This window comes from Chanos chanos, chromosome 3 (genome assembly GCF_902362185.1).
Source record: "Chanos chanos chromosome 3, fChaCha1.1, whole genome shotgun sequence".
NCBI lineage: Eukaryota > Metazoa > Chordata > Actinopteri > Gonorynchiformes > Chanidae > Chanos > Chanos chanos.
Genome location: NC_044497.1, coordinates 4,167,501 through 4,185,000, shown reverse-complemented (window position 1 = coordinate 4,185,000; position 17,500 = coordinate 4,167,501). Strand labels below are relative to the sequence as shown.

Here is a 17,500-nt window from a genome sequence, read left to right as displayed (position 1 = left end):
TTAAAACCTGTAGGACACACCAGCCATGAAATAGGCCTTTTTCAGTCTATGGTGATGGTTTGGACTCCATCGATAGTTTTTACATCGTCAAGTGCATGTTATGGACTGGAAGGTTCTGGAGTGAAGTACTTGTGCCTTTGTGTTTGATATAGGAAAGAAAATGTGGCTAAATTGGAATAAAAATGTTAAACAAAACGGTGTTGCTTAATACATTTTAACTGATCTTTAGTGTTAATAGTCTCTTATTCAGTATTTTATGGCTAAGACACAGGTGTCATAGTCTTGAACATTTCTGTTGTATGTATTAAAAATGTATATATGTGTGTGTGTGTGTGTGTGTGTGTCTGTGTGTGTGCGTGCGTGCGTGCACGAGGGTGCGCATGTGTGCCAAAACACCCGTTGCAAGGTTCAACAATCTACTTTCTCCCTGTGATAGGGCCGGCCGAAAACGAGCCGACTGACACACAGTTGGGCGAGCTAAACTGCGAGAGGTTGTTCTCTCTCAGGTTCGCTGTTAGTTCCCGCGGCCGCAGAAAGAGGCAGTGTTGAGTTAAAGGCACAGAAATACAAACAGAATTTTAGATAGAAAAATACGGAGGGGGAAGCAGGAGCGCAAGCGGAGTCGTTGGCTGATTTCCAGTGTCAGCCCCGCTCCTCTTCTTGTTATTTATATTATTCATGTATCTTTTCATTATATTTATGATGAATTTATTTATTGGATTTGATTGAATCTATCTGGGATTTGGTTTTTGAAGGGGTGAAAGCGAAACCTTTTTTTTTTCGTACCGACGGAAAAGTGGCGCACAGATTTTTCGCCCCATTTGTTCGCCTGGCATATTGGAACATAACCACCACCGCTTTCCTTTCACACGCGAAAAAAGAGGTTGACGGAAGATGGGTTGTTTGGGCAACAGCAAGACCGAAGATCAGCGGATCGACGAAAAGGCTCAGCGAGAGGCGAATAAGAAAATAGAGAAACAGTTACAAAAAGAAAGACAAGCGTATAAAGCGACACATCGACTGCTTTTATTAGGTAAGGCTTTAAATTCGAATTTGATACGGGGATTGGTGTGTTATAGGTGTTTTCCCTGTCGTCCTGCTGCCTGTGTATTGACAGGTCTCGCTAACGCGAGCATTGCCTGGATAGATGGATGTCACAATTGTCAGGGATTCGCAAGCATCTCGGAATCACCAGAGAAAGTGATAGCCGATCCTCTCTGTCCTATTTTACGGGTGACAGCTCAGTCTTATCTATCTGCCTTATTTCACAGGAGCTGGAGAATCCGGAAAGAGCACTATTGTCAAGCAGATGAGAATTCTGCACGTCAACGGCTTCAACGCAGAGTAAGTGTCCAGTGCTTTTTGTTGCATTACTGTCTTTTGAAGGCCTGTTTGTTTGATTTTTTCTAAAACCTGTTTTTCATAAAACATGGCTTCACAATAAATCCGACGCTTCCTCTGTCAGTTTCGTCCAGTTATGATTAGAGACGCCTTCGCGTCCGGTTTATTTGTTATAGCGGTGAAGCACCGCAGAGCTTAGAGGGCCCGTGGCTACAGCATGGCGACAAGCTTGCTATGTCCAACTGATTTCTAATAGCTGTCAGCGAGATAAAGACGTCATATTACCAGATGTGTATGTGTGTGTGTGTGTGTGTACGTGTGTGTGTGCGCGCGCGCGCGCGTGCGAGAGAGTCTTTTACAGTTTTTTGGATTTGTGTTTTATCTGCCATTGACTGTGATAGAGCCTAAGGTAAAAAGAATTCTAACCCACGGACTCCACGCTTTGCGTGTTGTCTTTGCTGTGGATCCGTCTCAGTCTCGGCCATGAGTAGGCACTGTCATCTCACGTGCATTAGAATTTTCAGGCCGGTTTGTATTAGTTTGGCACGGGTTAAACGGCGTTCATCAACACACACAGATCTATGGAGACTCTGTGTCTGGTTTCACGTCTATAGTACAAGGTCCTTACAGTATCAGAAACATACACAAGGTATTTAGTCCCAGTCTCATGATAAAGTTATGGAAAACAATGATCTGTCTGTTTTCCCCCCCACTGCATACTGTATTTATTTATTTACTTTTGGAGAGTTGATTCAGCTTTTGTTCTTAGGCAAACAAATGGACAAAGTTTAAAGAATGTCTTATTTTCTGTGAATTACTCATGTGCTCATCTGACCCCCACCCCCACCCCTTAGTTACACACACACCCACACACACACACACACACACACACACACACAGGCACACACAGCATTAGTATATGTATGATTAGTGTGTCTTGGATAATGAGATAATTGTATTTAAATGGCCTGACAATATCCTGTGTAGCCAGTGACCCATCTTAGTTGACGTGTTGACCCATGAGGTACACCAGGTCATTCACAGTTTTTCCCGCTCCGTAAAGAAACAGGGATCTCCGGCGGTGACCTTGCGTCTCATGGCCACAAACAGTTTTTTTTTACACGACTGTACAAACTATAGAAACATTCTGGTTGCTTCAGCTCGATTTGGAATGACGGTTGATCATTTTTTTGCTAAACACATAATATATGCCTCGGTTTTTAGGTACTGTTTTCATACGTCCATACTGTTCCCATGTGACTCACAGGTCCCAACGCAAGTGACCAAATGTCGCAAATCACGACTCACGCCTTTGACCCTGACTGGCTTTACTGTAAGATTAGGATTCAGAACTTTAGCACGCGTGTGAGAGAATGAGTCATCGTTTATTGCATCCTTTCGCTGACTACATGGAAATAGTCATTGAATCACAAAGAAAGTGTACACTTCTGATGTTCTGTAGTCAAATACACTGCAAGAATAAAGAGAGAATGGCTTGTTTGCCAACGTACAAAGCTTTTCAAAATCAGGCTTTCATCTTGTCCTAGGGATGAGTGCAGCGAAAGGTGGTGAGCTCCATTTTGGGGGAGCACTAACGTCGGGAAACTGTTGCTTCTGTATGGATTTGTTTTTTCTCTCTCGCTCTCTCTCTCTCTCTCGCTCATTTGGAAAGAGTTTGAATTCTCTGTGGCTGTAGATAAAGTGCGTGTGTAGCTGTCCTGCGTTTGGCACGGACAGACGTCTTCCATAAATGCGCACAGCGAAGACAAAACACACGAGCTCCTTTTGGTTTTATGGCCTCTCAAAATAGTTGTGCGGGATAAGCTAAGCTACCGGCGTGACTGTGTGTGTGTGTGTGTGTGTGTGTGTGCGTACGTGTGTGTGCGTGCGTGTCTGTGTGTGTGTGCGTGCGTGTGTGTGCGTGCGTGTCTGTGTGTGTGTGCGTGTGCGTGCGTGTGTGTGTGTGTGTGCGTGTCTGTGTGTGTGTGTGTGTGTGTGTGTATGTATATTTTGAGAAACAGTTTACTTTTTGCATTGATTATCTGTAAGTGAGTAAGTCTTCAAGATCTAAACATTTCAAGACATTATCTTAATATTTTTAAGAAAATACTGGGATTGCGTCACAAATGATTTGTGAGTAATTAAGGCGGAAAAAACTAAAATGGGAGTCAAAACCAGACTGAACGTAAGTACTTAGCTGTGTGTTTTTTTGTTGTTGTTGTTGTTATTATTGTTTTTTTGTGTGGGGTTTTTTTTTTTTTTTAGAAACAGTAGATCTTACAGTTTGGAGTGAAAAGTGAACAAACTTTGTGTTATCGTGTTACATGGTTTAGTCATACGTAATGTTGTCACTTTATTACATTTTACCCCAGAGCATTCTCACAGGGTCTTTTTTTTTTAAGAGTTTCACATTCTGTGGAGTGTTTTAAAGCCTCATTATAGCAGTGTTCTGCTACACATATCAACCACACAGGAAACCTCGCAAGGTTAGGATGAGTCCACAGAAGACTCAGATGTTCTGACATCTCAGAGTTATTCCAACCTGTTCAGATCAGTTGTCCAGTTGTCCAGATCATCTAACCTCTCTGGTCTTTATTAATAAACAAAAGCTTTGCAGTAATGAATAAGTGTGGGTCGTGTTTTCATTGAATATCATTTTCCTTCTCACCCAGGGAAAAGAAGCAAAAAATCTTGGATATTCGGAAAAACGTGAAAGATGCCATAGTGGTAAGTTACAGAGTTTTTCGGGGGGTTGATCAGTTTCTTAACTGAACTAGTTTTTTTTTAACTGAAATGCACAAAAAAAAAAAATAAATAAAAAAAATAAAAAAGTTACTGCTGATTCCTCAGTAACCCTTCTCTAAGCAGTCTCGTTTCAGTCATTAGACAGGTTTAGCCCTGGGTTTATCCTACATTTATCCTGCTTACCACCTCTGTTCTTGTTTGATCCTCTTTCTAGACGATAGTTTCAGCCATGAGCACTTTAATTCCACCTGTGCCCCTGGGCAACCCTGAGAATCAACCCAGAGTGGAGTACATCAAGAGCATAGCCCCGCTCTCTGACTTCGATTACACAGAGGTAAGTGTCCACCACGCTTCACTCTTTACTCATTCTCGCACACAAAATATCGTATACCGTAAGGGTTTCTGCAAAAAAAAAAAAAAAAAAAGATGGTTTCGGTGATAATCGATCTCACGAACAGGAGATACTCCGCACACAGGCTGGTGAAATGGAGTTGTTGCGTGTATGAAAGATGAGATAGTTGGTCTCTGAGTGATGTAACTCAGGGGACTGTGTTGTCAGGGTACTTGTCAGGGTCAGAAGTGGAATCTGAAATATGAGCTTCATCCGGAATCAAGGAGTGTGTTTTAATTTTGTAATAATACAGAGAATCGAATTCATTGTACATTATAAGAGTATTTCTATATAAGACAGTCCACAGAGTGGTGGAGACACGATATGCTCTTTTGCTGATTTTCTTTGTCGTTGTTGTTGTTGACACACCACAATGAGAGATCTTTTTTTTTTTTTTTCTTTTTGCAGCATAAGACTATGAGATGTATTGTTTGTTTGCCTGTGTTTACTCAGTGTTGTAAACGTGGAAAAAGTTGGATCACTCACTTTTTTTTTATTATTTATTTATTTTTTGAGGCCATCGGTTGCCTTAGATTTTGTGAATTTTCCTTTCGATTTTGGGATGGCAGTTGTCTGTATCTCAAAGGCATTGTGTGAAAATAAGCAGTTAACATTTTGTGTCAACTTTTTCCTACAGTCTTTCTCTGAAGAAAAAGAGAGAGGCTTTAGTGAACAGACTCATACAGATGAAGAAATGGAGATTATTATTATTATTATTATTTTTTAATAACTTTTTTCATTGCTGATATTTGCTCCCTGTGTTTAAACTGTTAGCTGGCTGCTATGCTAATCATGCTAAAGTAAAATGGGTTTGTTTGAGTGTTACATTGCCTCTCGACGAAACCAAGATATATGATATACGATGTCACAATATCTATTTTCCAGACTGTCGGCCTTAAAAAGTAGCACTCTGGTGTTGCCGTGGAGTCGCACGCACAAGTTGGCCTACTTTTGGGCCTGTTAGCATATGCTAACGCTAACAGTAGAGCTTTCTGTGGTCCGTGAGGGCACAGTGTCAACTCATGGCATGCCTGTGTTAGCTTTTGGTGCCTTTGACGATTTTATTTACTGAGTAAGGGAGGGGCTAGAGCACACATATCTGTTATCTGATAGCGATCAAATGCATTAGCTTATTCTTATTGTTTGCCCACAGTTATTAGCCTGTGCCACTGAACAGATGCTCACTTGGCTGTAGCGACAGCTGAAAACTTAGGAACTTGTCTAGTATGTAGATGTCTGGTTAAATGTTGTTTCACATTCATACACACTCTTAATAACCAGACCAATGCTGAGGCATAACACTAACGTGTTTGCATTTATTTTATCTTTAAAGACGAGGGAACTCTTGTCTGTTCGCAGAGCCAGGTGATTTTAGAGAAGTGACTGACAAACATAGATTTGGCCTGGATTTGGGCTTTAACTTCAAAATGTGAAGCTTTCAACTCTTCACACGTCATCAGATTGTTACTAAAACCAGTAGCCCCATCAGACACTCTCAGTTTAGCATTTAAAAGCGAGCAAATCGGACAGACACACACAAACACACACACACACACACACACACACACACACACACATCTCCTTCCCCATCCCCAGCTCTCAGACACGAGGTGTTAGATTTTTGGAGCACAGTTCCTAGAAAGGTCTTTCACTTAAAAGTTATGCATGGTAATTTGCTTGGGAGTATTTATTTGGGCACTTAATTCAAAGCTCCATTTTGCTTTGTGAAGAATGGTGTGATGCAGTCCGAATTAGGTGGGCCAGTCACATGTAGACAAGGACAAAGCTGTTATCAGACCGACGTTATGAAAGAGCCAAAAACAGGCTCTTCTTTTGGAGCTAAAATTGTCTGGATTTGGTAACTAGTGCTACAGGGAAGAAGAATTGGAAGAGAGAGGAGGGTCACTGTGTGTGTGTGTGAGTGTGACATTACCAGCTTCTATGCTGTGTGTGTGTGTGTGTGTGTGTGTCTATGCAAGACATTACTAACAACTGTGTTACATGTGTTTGTGTGTGTATGTGTGTGTGTGTGTGTGTCAGTGCTGTTATCTAATTATGATCCTCTCCGGCGACTCAGTGAAGCCAGAGGGATGTCATGAGTTTTAAAGTACTTACTGTTTTAGGATCTCAGTTTAAATCACTGGTCATTACTGAGAGGGCAGTTGGGTCCCCTCTCCTTTCTCTCTCTCTCTCTCTGTGAGGTTTGTGCCTAGAGGTGGACTGGAATCTTGGTGTCAGAAACATAACTATGTGACCATATCCTCTGTTGTCATTGGTAAACACACCCATCAGAAAAATCTGGCCAGTCAGGGTCGTCCAAGAGAGGATCCTTTCTTCACAAAATCCAGGCTCAGAGCCCCTGTCATGCTGACCAGACAATGTATCTTCCTTATGACGGAGGAGGAATGTGTGTGTGTGTGTGTGTGTGTGTGTGTGTGTGTGTATACAGTTATACAAGTAGTGATCTGGTATTGGCTTACAGTCTGTCAAAACAGGGACAGTAGCAGTGAGATGTTTCGGATGCTCCATTAATTAGGAGGATGATGTAACGGCGCATTGATTTTTGTTAGTAAACATGTTGTTTGATCGCTGGGCTGTGAGCAGAGACAGCCGGGGCCGCGCGTTTGATGCAGCCATTCAGTCGACGCAGGAGCTGTGAAGCTTGTCTGTGTTTCACGTCTTAAAAATTTCTCGTCACATGTGAAACCATGTTATGAGCCCTGGCTCAAAAAGCTCTTTGTGTTTCAGGAACATTAATCTGGGCTTTTTATCACCGGGCAGCATATGTCACAAAAAAAACAACTTGTTGCGCTGGAGCCTCTGAGAGACTTTTGACCTTTTATCGATGAAGGTCTGACCTTTGACCTGCCGCGTGGCGACAAGTTCCTTGTACTTGAGGCGTACACGGATAGAGTGCCGTAATGTCTGGAAATGACGTGGATGAGAAAGAGTGTGTCTATGAAAGTCATGTATGTGTGTGTGTGTGTGTGTTAGAGAGAGAGAGAGAGAGTGTTTGTGAGTGTATGTTTGCATGTGTGTGGGTGCATGTGTACATGTATGTGTGTGTGTGTGTGTGTGTGTGTGTGTGTGTAGGCTATGAGTCTATAAACTGAGCTTTGATAACTGGCTGTTCTCTGTGATCAGGGTGTTGATTGTAATGGAGAGAACTTAGCTGTAGTAGTAATGCTTATGTCTCTGCTATAATTGACTGACAGGTGAATTACTGGAGGAAAGAACTGTGTATATCTTCTATTTCTGTAGTTCATCTCACAAAACTAACAAAACTACACACACCACTCTCTAAACAGTGAAGCTTTTTTTTTTTTTTTTTTACAAAACCCTAAATGTCTCAGTCAATCTGTAGAGCTGCCTTTAAACCCTCACCAAGAGATGACACTTTCCAGTAAGATTATACACAGTGTTGATATTATAGCACATGAAACCGATTGTATAAAATCACTAAAGAGTTACACCCAGGGCTGGTCACATACAAAGTAAACACACAAAAACTGTTTTTTTTTTCCCCTCTGTGCATTATAGTCGTGTCACTGAGAATGAAAAATGAAAAGGAACAGAAACAGGAAACAGGCAAACGTAAAACAGGTAAAACCGTGAATGTAAAACTCTGAGTGTAAAATTCTGAAACTTTGAATCTCACACTGTTACACAGAGTTGTGTGCTCAGGACCAGATTAACCGCAGCATTTTCATGCTTCTGAGATAGCAGCCACACCTACCAAAGCCAGCTCGCTATCTGTCTTACATTTCGATAAAATAAACAAATAACCGTACACGCGTGAACTAAAGAGCAACATTGACAAAATATAAACACTAACGTCGTTCACAGTTAACGAAACAGTTGTGCTGTTCCTTCCGATCGCAGTCGGCGACGCTAGATGTTTTACAGGACGTCACAGAGAATAAATGATGTCACTTTATTTATTTATTTGTTTGTTTGTTTATTTATTGATTCACATATTTGTCTCCCTGCGTGCGTGGATGACAGACGCGACACCGAAGCGGCAGAGTTACGACTGAACTCTGGCTGCTTGGTCTTCCCCTTCACAGTCAGAACACGAAATTGTCACCCAGATTTGCCCATATCTGGTCTGAGAGATGGGTCCTCCTAACCCCCACGCCCCCTACCGCCCCCCCCCCCCCCCCCCCCCCCCTCCTCTCCCTCTGTCTCTTGTTACGCCGTTGTCAGCCTTGGAACTCCAGCACTGAAACCTGTATCTCTTTTATTTGTGCTAAAGCACTGCTTGGGCTGATTGTCTGATTAAAGCGGCCAACGCCAGTCCAAGTGAAGATTGAGTGCCTTCAGTCGGAGCGTTTTTTTTTAGTGATACGGTCTTTTCAACGCAAACAGAAGGAGTTTTACTCCTCTCCTCTCCTTTGTAACGGCTGGGCCTAATGAGGAGGGTTGTGTCAAGTGTTTTGGAAACTGGTCAGATGAGACTGATATTTGTGTGAAAACGACATGTGTTTGTACTTTAAAAAAAAAAAAAAAAAGAAAAAGTCTTTCTTCTTGCAGATGATCTTAAAGTTTTTGCTCTTGGGCTTCACAGAACCAGTTTCAGTGTGTAAACAAAACTGCATTTGTTTTGTTACTCTGATACGGAGTGAGGAAATGCCCAAGTCCTCCATCTGCAATGACACAACAGCTAGCCAGAACTCATCTTTCTTTCGTTCTTTCTTTCTTTCTTTCTTTCTTCCTTTCTTTCTTTCGTTCGTTCGCTCTTGGATCCAGCAGTCGAACATGTGTTCTTATGTAATCTCCCAGCATTCATTTTTCTAATGTTCTTGCGGAGGGATCCATAGATGACTACACTGAAGTGAATGTTGATGTTCATTTTTGGACAGGGGGGCGTTTCTCTTCCAGGCCTCTTTTGAAGCCTCCGTGGGCGCCCGTAGGCACTCCTCTGCTCCGCTCCTGGACAAATCAGATGCTTGCTCACCCCTCTCAGGCCTCTTCGGTCCCTGCATTCACCAGTGGCATTTAGAAATGGTATATCTTGCATATTGGAGGTACAGAATAAAAAGCACATTGGAAAAAAATGTTCATACGCAAAAAAAAAAGACAAAAAAACTGTTGATCAGAAAAAAAAAGCTTTTTTTTTTTTTTTAAATATTCAACATGTGTTACAGTGTTTTAGTTGGAAAAAGCTATTTTGTCTAATGGCCACGGATCATTTTGCTGTTTTTAGAGGTTGATTTCAGTCTGCTTCTGGTTTCAAAGGTTGATTTCAGTCTGGTTGTAGTTTGGAGTCTGTGCATACGACTGAGAATCGCTGGTCTGTAGAGAGAAAAGGAGAGCGAGCCGCGGCTTTTTTTCTGTCCGTCATGGATAGAGAGCATGCTGATATTTAGTCTAGGCTGAGTTTATAGTTCACGCATGTGGAAAGATTATGGTAGGTATCAAATGGTTAAGTGACCCTCTTAAGGCTATGTTCAAGTCTCTCTCTCTCTTTCTCTCTCTCTCTCTACAGAACAATAATCTGTACACTGCATTCATTCACTCAGTGTCACGAGCCTCACCAAGCACCAGCCCTGAGGAGAGTCTCCTGCTCTTAAACACACACACACACACACTCTCTCTCTCTCACACACACACAGAGACACACATACACTCTCTCTCTCTCTCTCTCTCACACACACACACACACACTCAGAGCCTTATCATATTGGTCTTCCTCCTCAGCAGAAAGTCGGCAGCAGCAGCAGACCAGATCCTGGTAAAGAAACAAGTACATGCTTCTTTACTGAGACGTCCCTCTATGTTAGTGCAGGTGTTTGTTCAAAGCACACAAACTTGTGTGTTTGAGAACACATGCTCGTGCGCACGCACACACACACACACACACACACACACACACGCACACAGGTCCTGCATGTCATACAGTGACAGAGGAAAAGGCTTTTTTGTCTGTGGTGCAGACGTTGTCCTGTGTTTAAGTCCAAGCTTTTACTGTTTTCTCAGACATGAGTCTGTGGGTGAGTGAAGTGTGTTCAGATTGAGACTGTGATAGTCCACAGTGAGTGATTAGGCAAGCGTGTCAGCTGTGGACAGTTGCAGACAGCATACTCTACTGAGCAGGACTGAGCCTAGAGGCCCGGGATACACTACAGAGAGGGAAAGAAGACTGCGTGTACATGTGGTTAGTGGCACAGAGAAAAGAGGGGCTTCCAGAACATTACAAGACATGGTTGATAAATCTCCGTGTAATGTTGGTATGGCGAGCTTTCTCTCTTTCTTCACAAAAGCTTCAAGAGGTTCCTGTTCTCTCTCTCTTTCTCTCTCTCTCTATCTTTTTTTTCATCAAACTATCAGAGGCTAAAAATAGTCCTTTCATTTTGATGATGACTCATAGAAGCTTGATGTGTGACAAGCAGAGCTAAACGTGGCAGGCAGGCTAAGCGTCCTGTCTCCGCAGGGAGCCTCAGATGCCTTGTCAGCACTACACACAGCGTTACACACACACACACACACATACTGAACGCAACGCTGACAATATAGCACGCTTCCCCGGCTTCGTTTCGGGCCCGGTCCGGGACTCGCTCGGTTGAGAAACGGGTTTATGGACTGGTAGAGAGAAATATGTTACTGAACTCTCCTGTGGGGCAAAAAAAAAAGAAAAAAAGATTTCTTTCTTCTTCTGCTACAAACTGGTTTAGTTCCACTTTAATTCAGGCATGTGTGAACAGGGACCGGTTTCAGAACTGAAGTAAACATTTGTATCACACATATGATAAGCAACTGAAGAGTCAGTTGAAATGCTGAAGAACTTTTGTAAACAGACAAAAAAAAAAAAATGTGTCAGATTCTATACTTTATTTGATTTTATGGCATCTCAGAAGTTTTATTAGACAGATCAGATTATCTATCTGAAAAGATACCTTAGACAGTAGAGCACTTTAAAAAAGAACACTTTGGATTAATTTGATCACACTCCTAAATTTAATTGGTGATTCGCTGGATCTCTTAATAGGTTGCATTTGCATGTCATCATACAGCAGCTGCCCCTTTGCATTAATACATGTAATTGATGGTCTTTTGCTAAACTGTTGTCGTCAGCAGCTCATGGAGCAGATAAACATTTCTGTTTTCTGTCTGAGGATGCACCCAGTTTCTGCTTGAGGTCACAGGACAGGAAGTATGAAATAAGCAAGTGTATGTGTGGTTACCGCACGGGCTGCCAAGATCAAAGACAGGAAAAAAAAGGTGTCATAGATTTCTTATCATCGTTCAAATTGCAGCATGAATGTCGAAAAAAAACAAAACAAACAAAAAAACAAAAAAAAAACATAGAAGCCCAAAGACTTTGGTGAGTGTTAAAGCATTTCACTGAGATAATAAGAATATAAGTGTTTTTAAAAACAAGGCTGATCTGGAGATGAAAAGTGACAGGCATGTTACCACAAAAGATAACAGCAAAAAAAAGAAAAAAAAAAAAAAAAAGAAAAAAGTGGTTTTAAAAAGAACAGGAAGACATGCTCTGTTTAGAGAGGTTTGTGTGTGTGTGTTTTGCAGGCATGCACGTTTTGTAATAACATAGCTCACAGAAAAGTGTCACTGAATATCAAGCACTAAGTTTTTCTTACAGAGGCCTCAGTAACTGTGCCGTTATCCGAAGACAGAAAACAGAATTTGACAATGTTCTCACGTCGTCGTGAAAGCATTACACATTCTCTAGACCGTCACTAGGCTCCACGAGTCTATGTTTAAAGCCAGTTTCTGTAGCCCATTCCAAACTCTGTAAACCACGCTTTAACTGTATTTCTTTAGGAAAAGCTTACAGCATGTGACGGGTTTGGGAAGTTTTCATGGTTGGCTTGTGGATAAAGATGGGCAGCTAATGACCTTTCGGGAACCAGACGTCATTTACATGAGTTTGTGTAAACAAATGAAATTGAATCCACTGTAAACAAATTACACGAATTGGATTAGTGTCAGTTTTACCCATAGCGTCTAGTGAGGTATGTTGTGGCTAAAGCTAGCATGCTAACTCCCCTTCACAGAGAATGAGGGTACGTCTCGTTCACCTTTGTGACCTATCTTTGTGACTTAGCATACAGTCCTCTAGGTTACTGGAGTGCCTTCGTACAACTCGCCCTTTCTACTGTTTAATTTCACTGACATCCTGTGAATGTTACGGGCTGGCACTTGGAGGACGGTGCGTTAAATTCTGAAGTGGGAACGGTGTCCTGGTGTCAGAGAGCGGCCAGAACACCTTCTCAGCCTAATTGATGGTTTTAAAGGCATTCCTCATTCCTGCCAGCTGCTTCACTCACCCTCCAGCATTCTCTGGCTACAACTTTGACATTGGTATCAACACTAAGGCGTGTATGGTGTGTGAGAGAGAGAGAGAGAGACAGTGTGTGAGTGCGTGTGTGCGCGCGCCTGTTCCCCTGAAGACTCATGGCGTTCATCCTGATAGCGTGGAAGAGTCGCGGGGACTCCCGGAGCAGCGATGGCTGTCATTAAGAAAACCCGCGGGATGGGCTGGTGGCTCTGTTTAGCTAACTCTTAATGACTCTCTTGCCATCATCTGGGTACTAATGAAGGCTCAGGTAGAGCAGGCCTTTGGCAAATGAAAGGGCACTAATGGTCGTTAAGGTTTGTTTTCATGTTTTTGTTTCGTGTCGACCTCCCTTGGCGCTCGCTCCGTTCTGTACGGTATTCTACTGGGACGCTCTGTAACCGCGCCATCGTCCGGAAAGCGGGGAGTATTCGATCTCTGAAACATTACGACCACTTGTCCTGTGTCTTTGTTTTGCTTCTCTTCCTTTTTTTCTTATTTAGCTGATGGGATATGCTACAAACAGGGATGGGTAGGCTTCTATGAAAGAGGCTTTCGCAGAAACGATCCTTGTTTTAGTGGAAGTGTCATTTTTTTTTCAAACAAGTGGAAGCTTCGCTATGTAACCAACACTAATCGTTGCTTCATGCATTCAGGAAAACCCTTGGGGGTACAGTGCTTCTGCTGCTTCAAAACAAAATTTGAAGATTTTAAAACCGACTTACCTTCCTTACCTTTTTTAATCCCACTTAACTTCCTTACGTTTTTAAAATATGTTCAGGTTTGAAGATGCCTCGTATACAGAACACGCTTATGCAAATATGCGCATCTTGGTTACATTAAACATTTTTACCCTTCTGCTTTGTGAAATTCTTTTAATAAAAAAAAAGACACCCCAACGAGATGACCAACTGCTTCTTTCTCTCTTTCTTTTGTGTTTCTTCCTGTTTTGGTCGGTGAGAGCGGGAAACTAACCAGTGTTTTGCATATAGAGAGATTTGGATGGCAGTGCAGGTTACGAAAGCCTTTTTACCTGAAGCTAATGTAACAAAGAGGAAGTAAGAAACAGTTATTTAACGAGGGTTTCGTTGTGTTTATGGATAGACTTGTAGAAAGAAGTCAGTACTGACATGCTGACCTAAACCTAAAATTTCTCTAAAATATGATTATATGAATGTGTACAGGCCTATTGCGTTGCAGCTTATTGTTCATACATTTGTAAAATCTATGGAGAAAGTTCATTCGTCAAACATTAGGCAGATTCATCACTTTGACTGAATTCAGTAAATTTCCCAAACTTGACCAGAGTTTAATGTTGTGCTTAGACGAGCTTAATTAAAATAATTAAACTTAGACTTCAACGAGTTAATAGAGGTGCCGTAGTTTTCAAGTTGGCTTTCCGTTTTATGCTTATATGCTAAATCATTTTGGAGTAGTTAATAAATGTGGTTCTTGTAACTTTCGTCATAACCATTACAATGACTAAATGCTATTTTTTCCTTCGGCTCTCAACTGGTTTTTGGTTTTGTGGTACCATCTGTGATTTCTGTATTCGTTACAAGTTAAAAACAGCGATTCAGGGTTTGGCGACGGACAAGCAGCGGCAACAGTTTGGGTTGCTTGCTTCGTTTGGGTTTTGGTGCGTTTGTTTTCGCTTTTCTGTTGCCATTTGTTTGTCTGTATTGTGGTGATTATATGATGTACCCCCACTGTGGGCCTAATTACGGTATAGCAGTCTGAACTCTCTAAGGAAGAACGGTGGAAAAACAAGTCTTTTTCTCAGAAAGACCCCCTCCTCCTCCTCCTCCCCCCCCCCCCGTCCCTACCTCTCCCATCTGTACATCACCAGAGATGAGGGGGAGGATGCGAAATGTGTTTGAGTGATGTGCACAGTTCTTGGCTTCTGATCGTTAACGGATCATCCACGTAGATCTGACCCTGCGTTGTCCCGTATGCATGTGCAGCATCACGTGAACTTAAATTTTGTCCCGCAGCCAATGTAGTCTACAAATGATACATTCGAAGCGTTTCGTTTCATTGGCTGCTACTAACACTCTCTTATTTTAAACGGCCCATTCATTGTGTTTGTTCGTGGTCGACCGTATTAAAGTCACTGACTGCGCTATAGGTTGGGAATGAATACACTTGCCGTTCAAGAGTATAAATTAGGTTTCGATCTGCTGTCTTTTCATGTATAGACACCTGTATCGTTTAGATTGATCCAGGTTCATTTGGAATATTTCCGTTTCTCAGATCTGTTGATCTTTACTGATTTAATTCACTCATAATGGAACAGAGAGATGAAAAGAAAACAGATTTCATGCTAATTTAGCTTTATGAATAATCTTTTGTATTCTGTACTTTACATATGAATTACGATGGTTCTTCTAACGGCAGGTAGAGAAACGGTACTTTGGTAATGAACTCAGAGATTCGTGTGTTCGCTAGACGTTGCGTCTGTTCAAATACCCAGGACATAATTGATTCGTAACTTCGTCACCCAGACCTTCGTCGTAAAACTTTTCTTAAGTTGTTTGTGGAAACGTATGGCCTGTCTCCCCTGTTACATATTTTCATAAGCCTAGCACGAATACGTGACAGTGTCATACCTAGTTAAAACGTCAGTGAGGGCTGTTTGAAGATGCTGAGCTATGAGAACGATGTTTTGAACCTGTTGCCAGACTCGACTAGATATCTTCCATGGTTTGAGAAACGTTCCTTTTGCCCAGTAATACCGCTATCTTTGGAGTGGTGATGAAAATCACGCAGCTTCTCTCCGGAAATAAAGTTATGGAAATCTCGCTTTCAGATGAGCTGGAGCAGCTGTGATAAGCGTAAATAGTGACATAGCAAACAACGTGGAAAAAACTGTGCGAAAATCAGTTAGGCCTTGGAAAAAAACCCCCTAAAAATATACAAACAAACGTATCTTACGCAGTGTTTAGTATGTTATGTGATTGTGTGGAATGTAAGGTCAGTGTAGCATGTATAGAGTTACCTATAGTGAAGCATAAGTAGCTTCTGAAGTCAGACATATTTACCTTTGTGCTGTGTACATCAATTAAAAGTCTTAGGGATTAGCTTTGCCACGCAAAGACTTGAAGTTGTCATGGTCTGACTCTTTCTCTCTCTCTCTCTCTGTATGGGTGTGTGTGTGTGTGTGTGTGTGTATGTGTGTGTAAACAGGAGTTTTTCGAACATGCTAAGCACCTATGGGATGATGAGGGAGTGAAGGCTTGCTTCGAGAGATCTAACGAGTACCAGCTCATCGACTGTGCACAATAGTGAGTACATTTTTTACTTTGCCTCCCTCCTTTTCTGCTCTTCATCTCTCTCTCTCTGTCTCTCTCTCTCTCTCTCTCTCTCTCTCTCTGTCTCTCTCTCTCTCTCTCTCTCTCTCTCTGTCTGTCTCTCTCTCTCTCTCTCTCTCTGTCTGTCTGTCTGTCTGTCTCTCTCTGTCTGTCTCTCTGGGGTAGGTCCATGATGTGGGTATTTGAATTGATTGAGCTATGCTTGGCTCTGTATTCCACATGCATTTGGACACTGGTGCGGAGGGTTTGATGAGGTCTCTGTCTCTCTCTCTGTCTCTCTGTCTCTCTCTCTCTCTGTCTCTCTCTCTCTCTCTCTCTCTCTCTCTCTCTCTCTCTGTCTCTCACTTCCCTGTCTTTTTATGTCTGATTTCTTCCACCCTGTCCCCACTGCTGCATGAGTACAGTGTGTTTTGAGGATACGGCTGTTTGTCCACACTGAGTGGTACTTAAACTCCTTAGAGCTATAGCTGAGGTCCTGTTCTGCTCTGGTAGTGATTAGGAGGGTCTGTGTCACTCACACCACAGAGGAGCCTCTCTGTGCTCGTCTCCCTGTCCTGACTGACATAAACCATATCATGATGTCATACGATGACGTTCCACACGGATTCTCTTACCTGTGTGTTCATGGCCTATTCACACACTACGTCTCTCGGCCTGTCTCAGGTTTCTGCAGATGAAGCTCACCTAAGATTCATATGCTTTATTTATGATGCCCACACCATGTTTGTGAAACGGGGGTGTAGTGATTTGTGGTCGTAGCGGTCACAAAGGCAAAAAAAAAAAAAAAGGACAATATTTTTATAGATTTCCTTTGAGTTCAGTGTTCTGACATTTACCTAAGTTGATTAACAAACACACACACACACACACACACAAGCTTGTTACTGATTTAATAGCAGAATTTTTGTAAACTTTAGGCATTGTTTCAAAAGCCATTTGAAAGTCTAAATGTATATTCTGTGAATACTGATTGTCAATAATGAGAGCTTCTTTGCCATTGGTGGGTGTGTCCGCCAATAGGATGTCTTCTTACAGTTACCTCATGTATAACTAGTCTCATTGTTTGTGCATATCAGTGTGTATGTGAGTGTGTGTGTGCATGTGTGCAGACACACACATTCACAGACATACACACCACACACACACACACACACACACACACACACACAGAGTACTGTGGAGTGTATGTGCATTGGCATTGGGTTCAGTAGTTGGTAGAGTGTAGTACAGAGACGTTTGGTCTACCCTGGCTGTCCATCTTTAACCGTGATAAGCTCACTTTTCCAATGGCTTTATCTACCGCTTACACAAACACACACAAACACCACGGTATCTCACAAGCTCATTGTGTGTGTGCGCGCGCGTGAGTCTGTGTATATGTGTATGCATATGTGTGTACTCAGATGCCAAGTT

At 42.1% G+C, this 17,500-nt stretch overlaps 1 protein-coding gene across 2 annotated transcripts in view; it reads left to right on the top strand.

Annotated features, from left to right (window-relative positions):
* Window positions 1-747: 747 nt before the first annotated feature.
* Window positions 748-17,500, top strand: part of gnal (guanine nucleotide binding protein (G protein), alpha activating activity polypeptide, olfactory type) — a 32,494-nt gene continuing 15,741 nt past the window's right edge. The window contains exons 1-6 of one of the 2 annotated variants that reach the window (XM_030768196.1): window positions 748-1,033; window positions 1,272-1,344; window positions 3,044-3,046; window positions 4,014-4,068; window positions 4,301-4,420; window positions 15,963-16,060. In XM_030768196.1, coding sequence (XP_030624056.1) covers window positions 895-1,033; window positions 1,272-1,344; window positions 3,044-3,046; window positions 4,014-4,068; window positions 4,301-4,420; window positions 15,963-16,060 — 488 coding nt within the window. In that variant the 5' untranslated portion in view covers window positions 748-894. The remainder of the gene's footprint in view (window positions 1,034-1,271; window positions 1,345-3,043; window positions 3,047-4,013; window positions 4,069-4,300; window positions 4,421-15,962; window positions 16,061-17,500) is intronic. The other variant, XM_030768195.1, reaches the window with a different exon arrangement.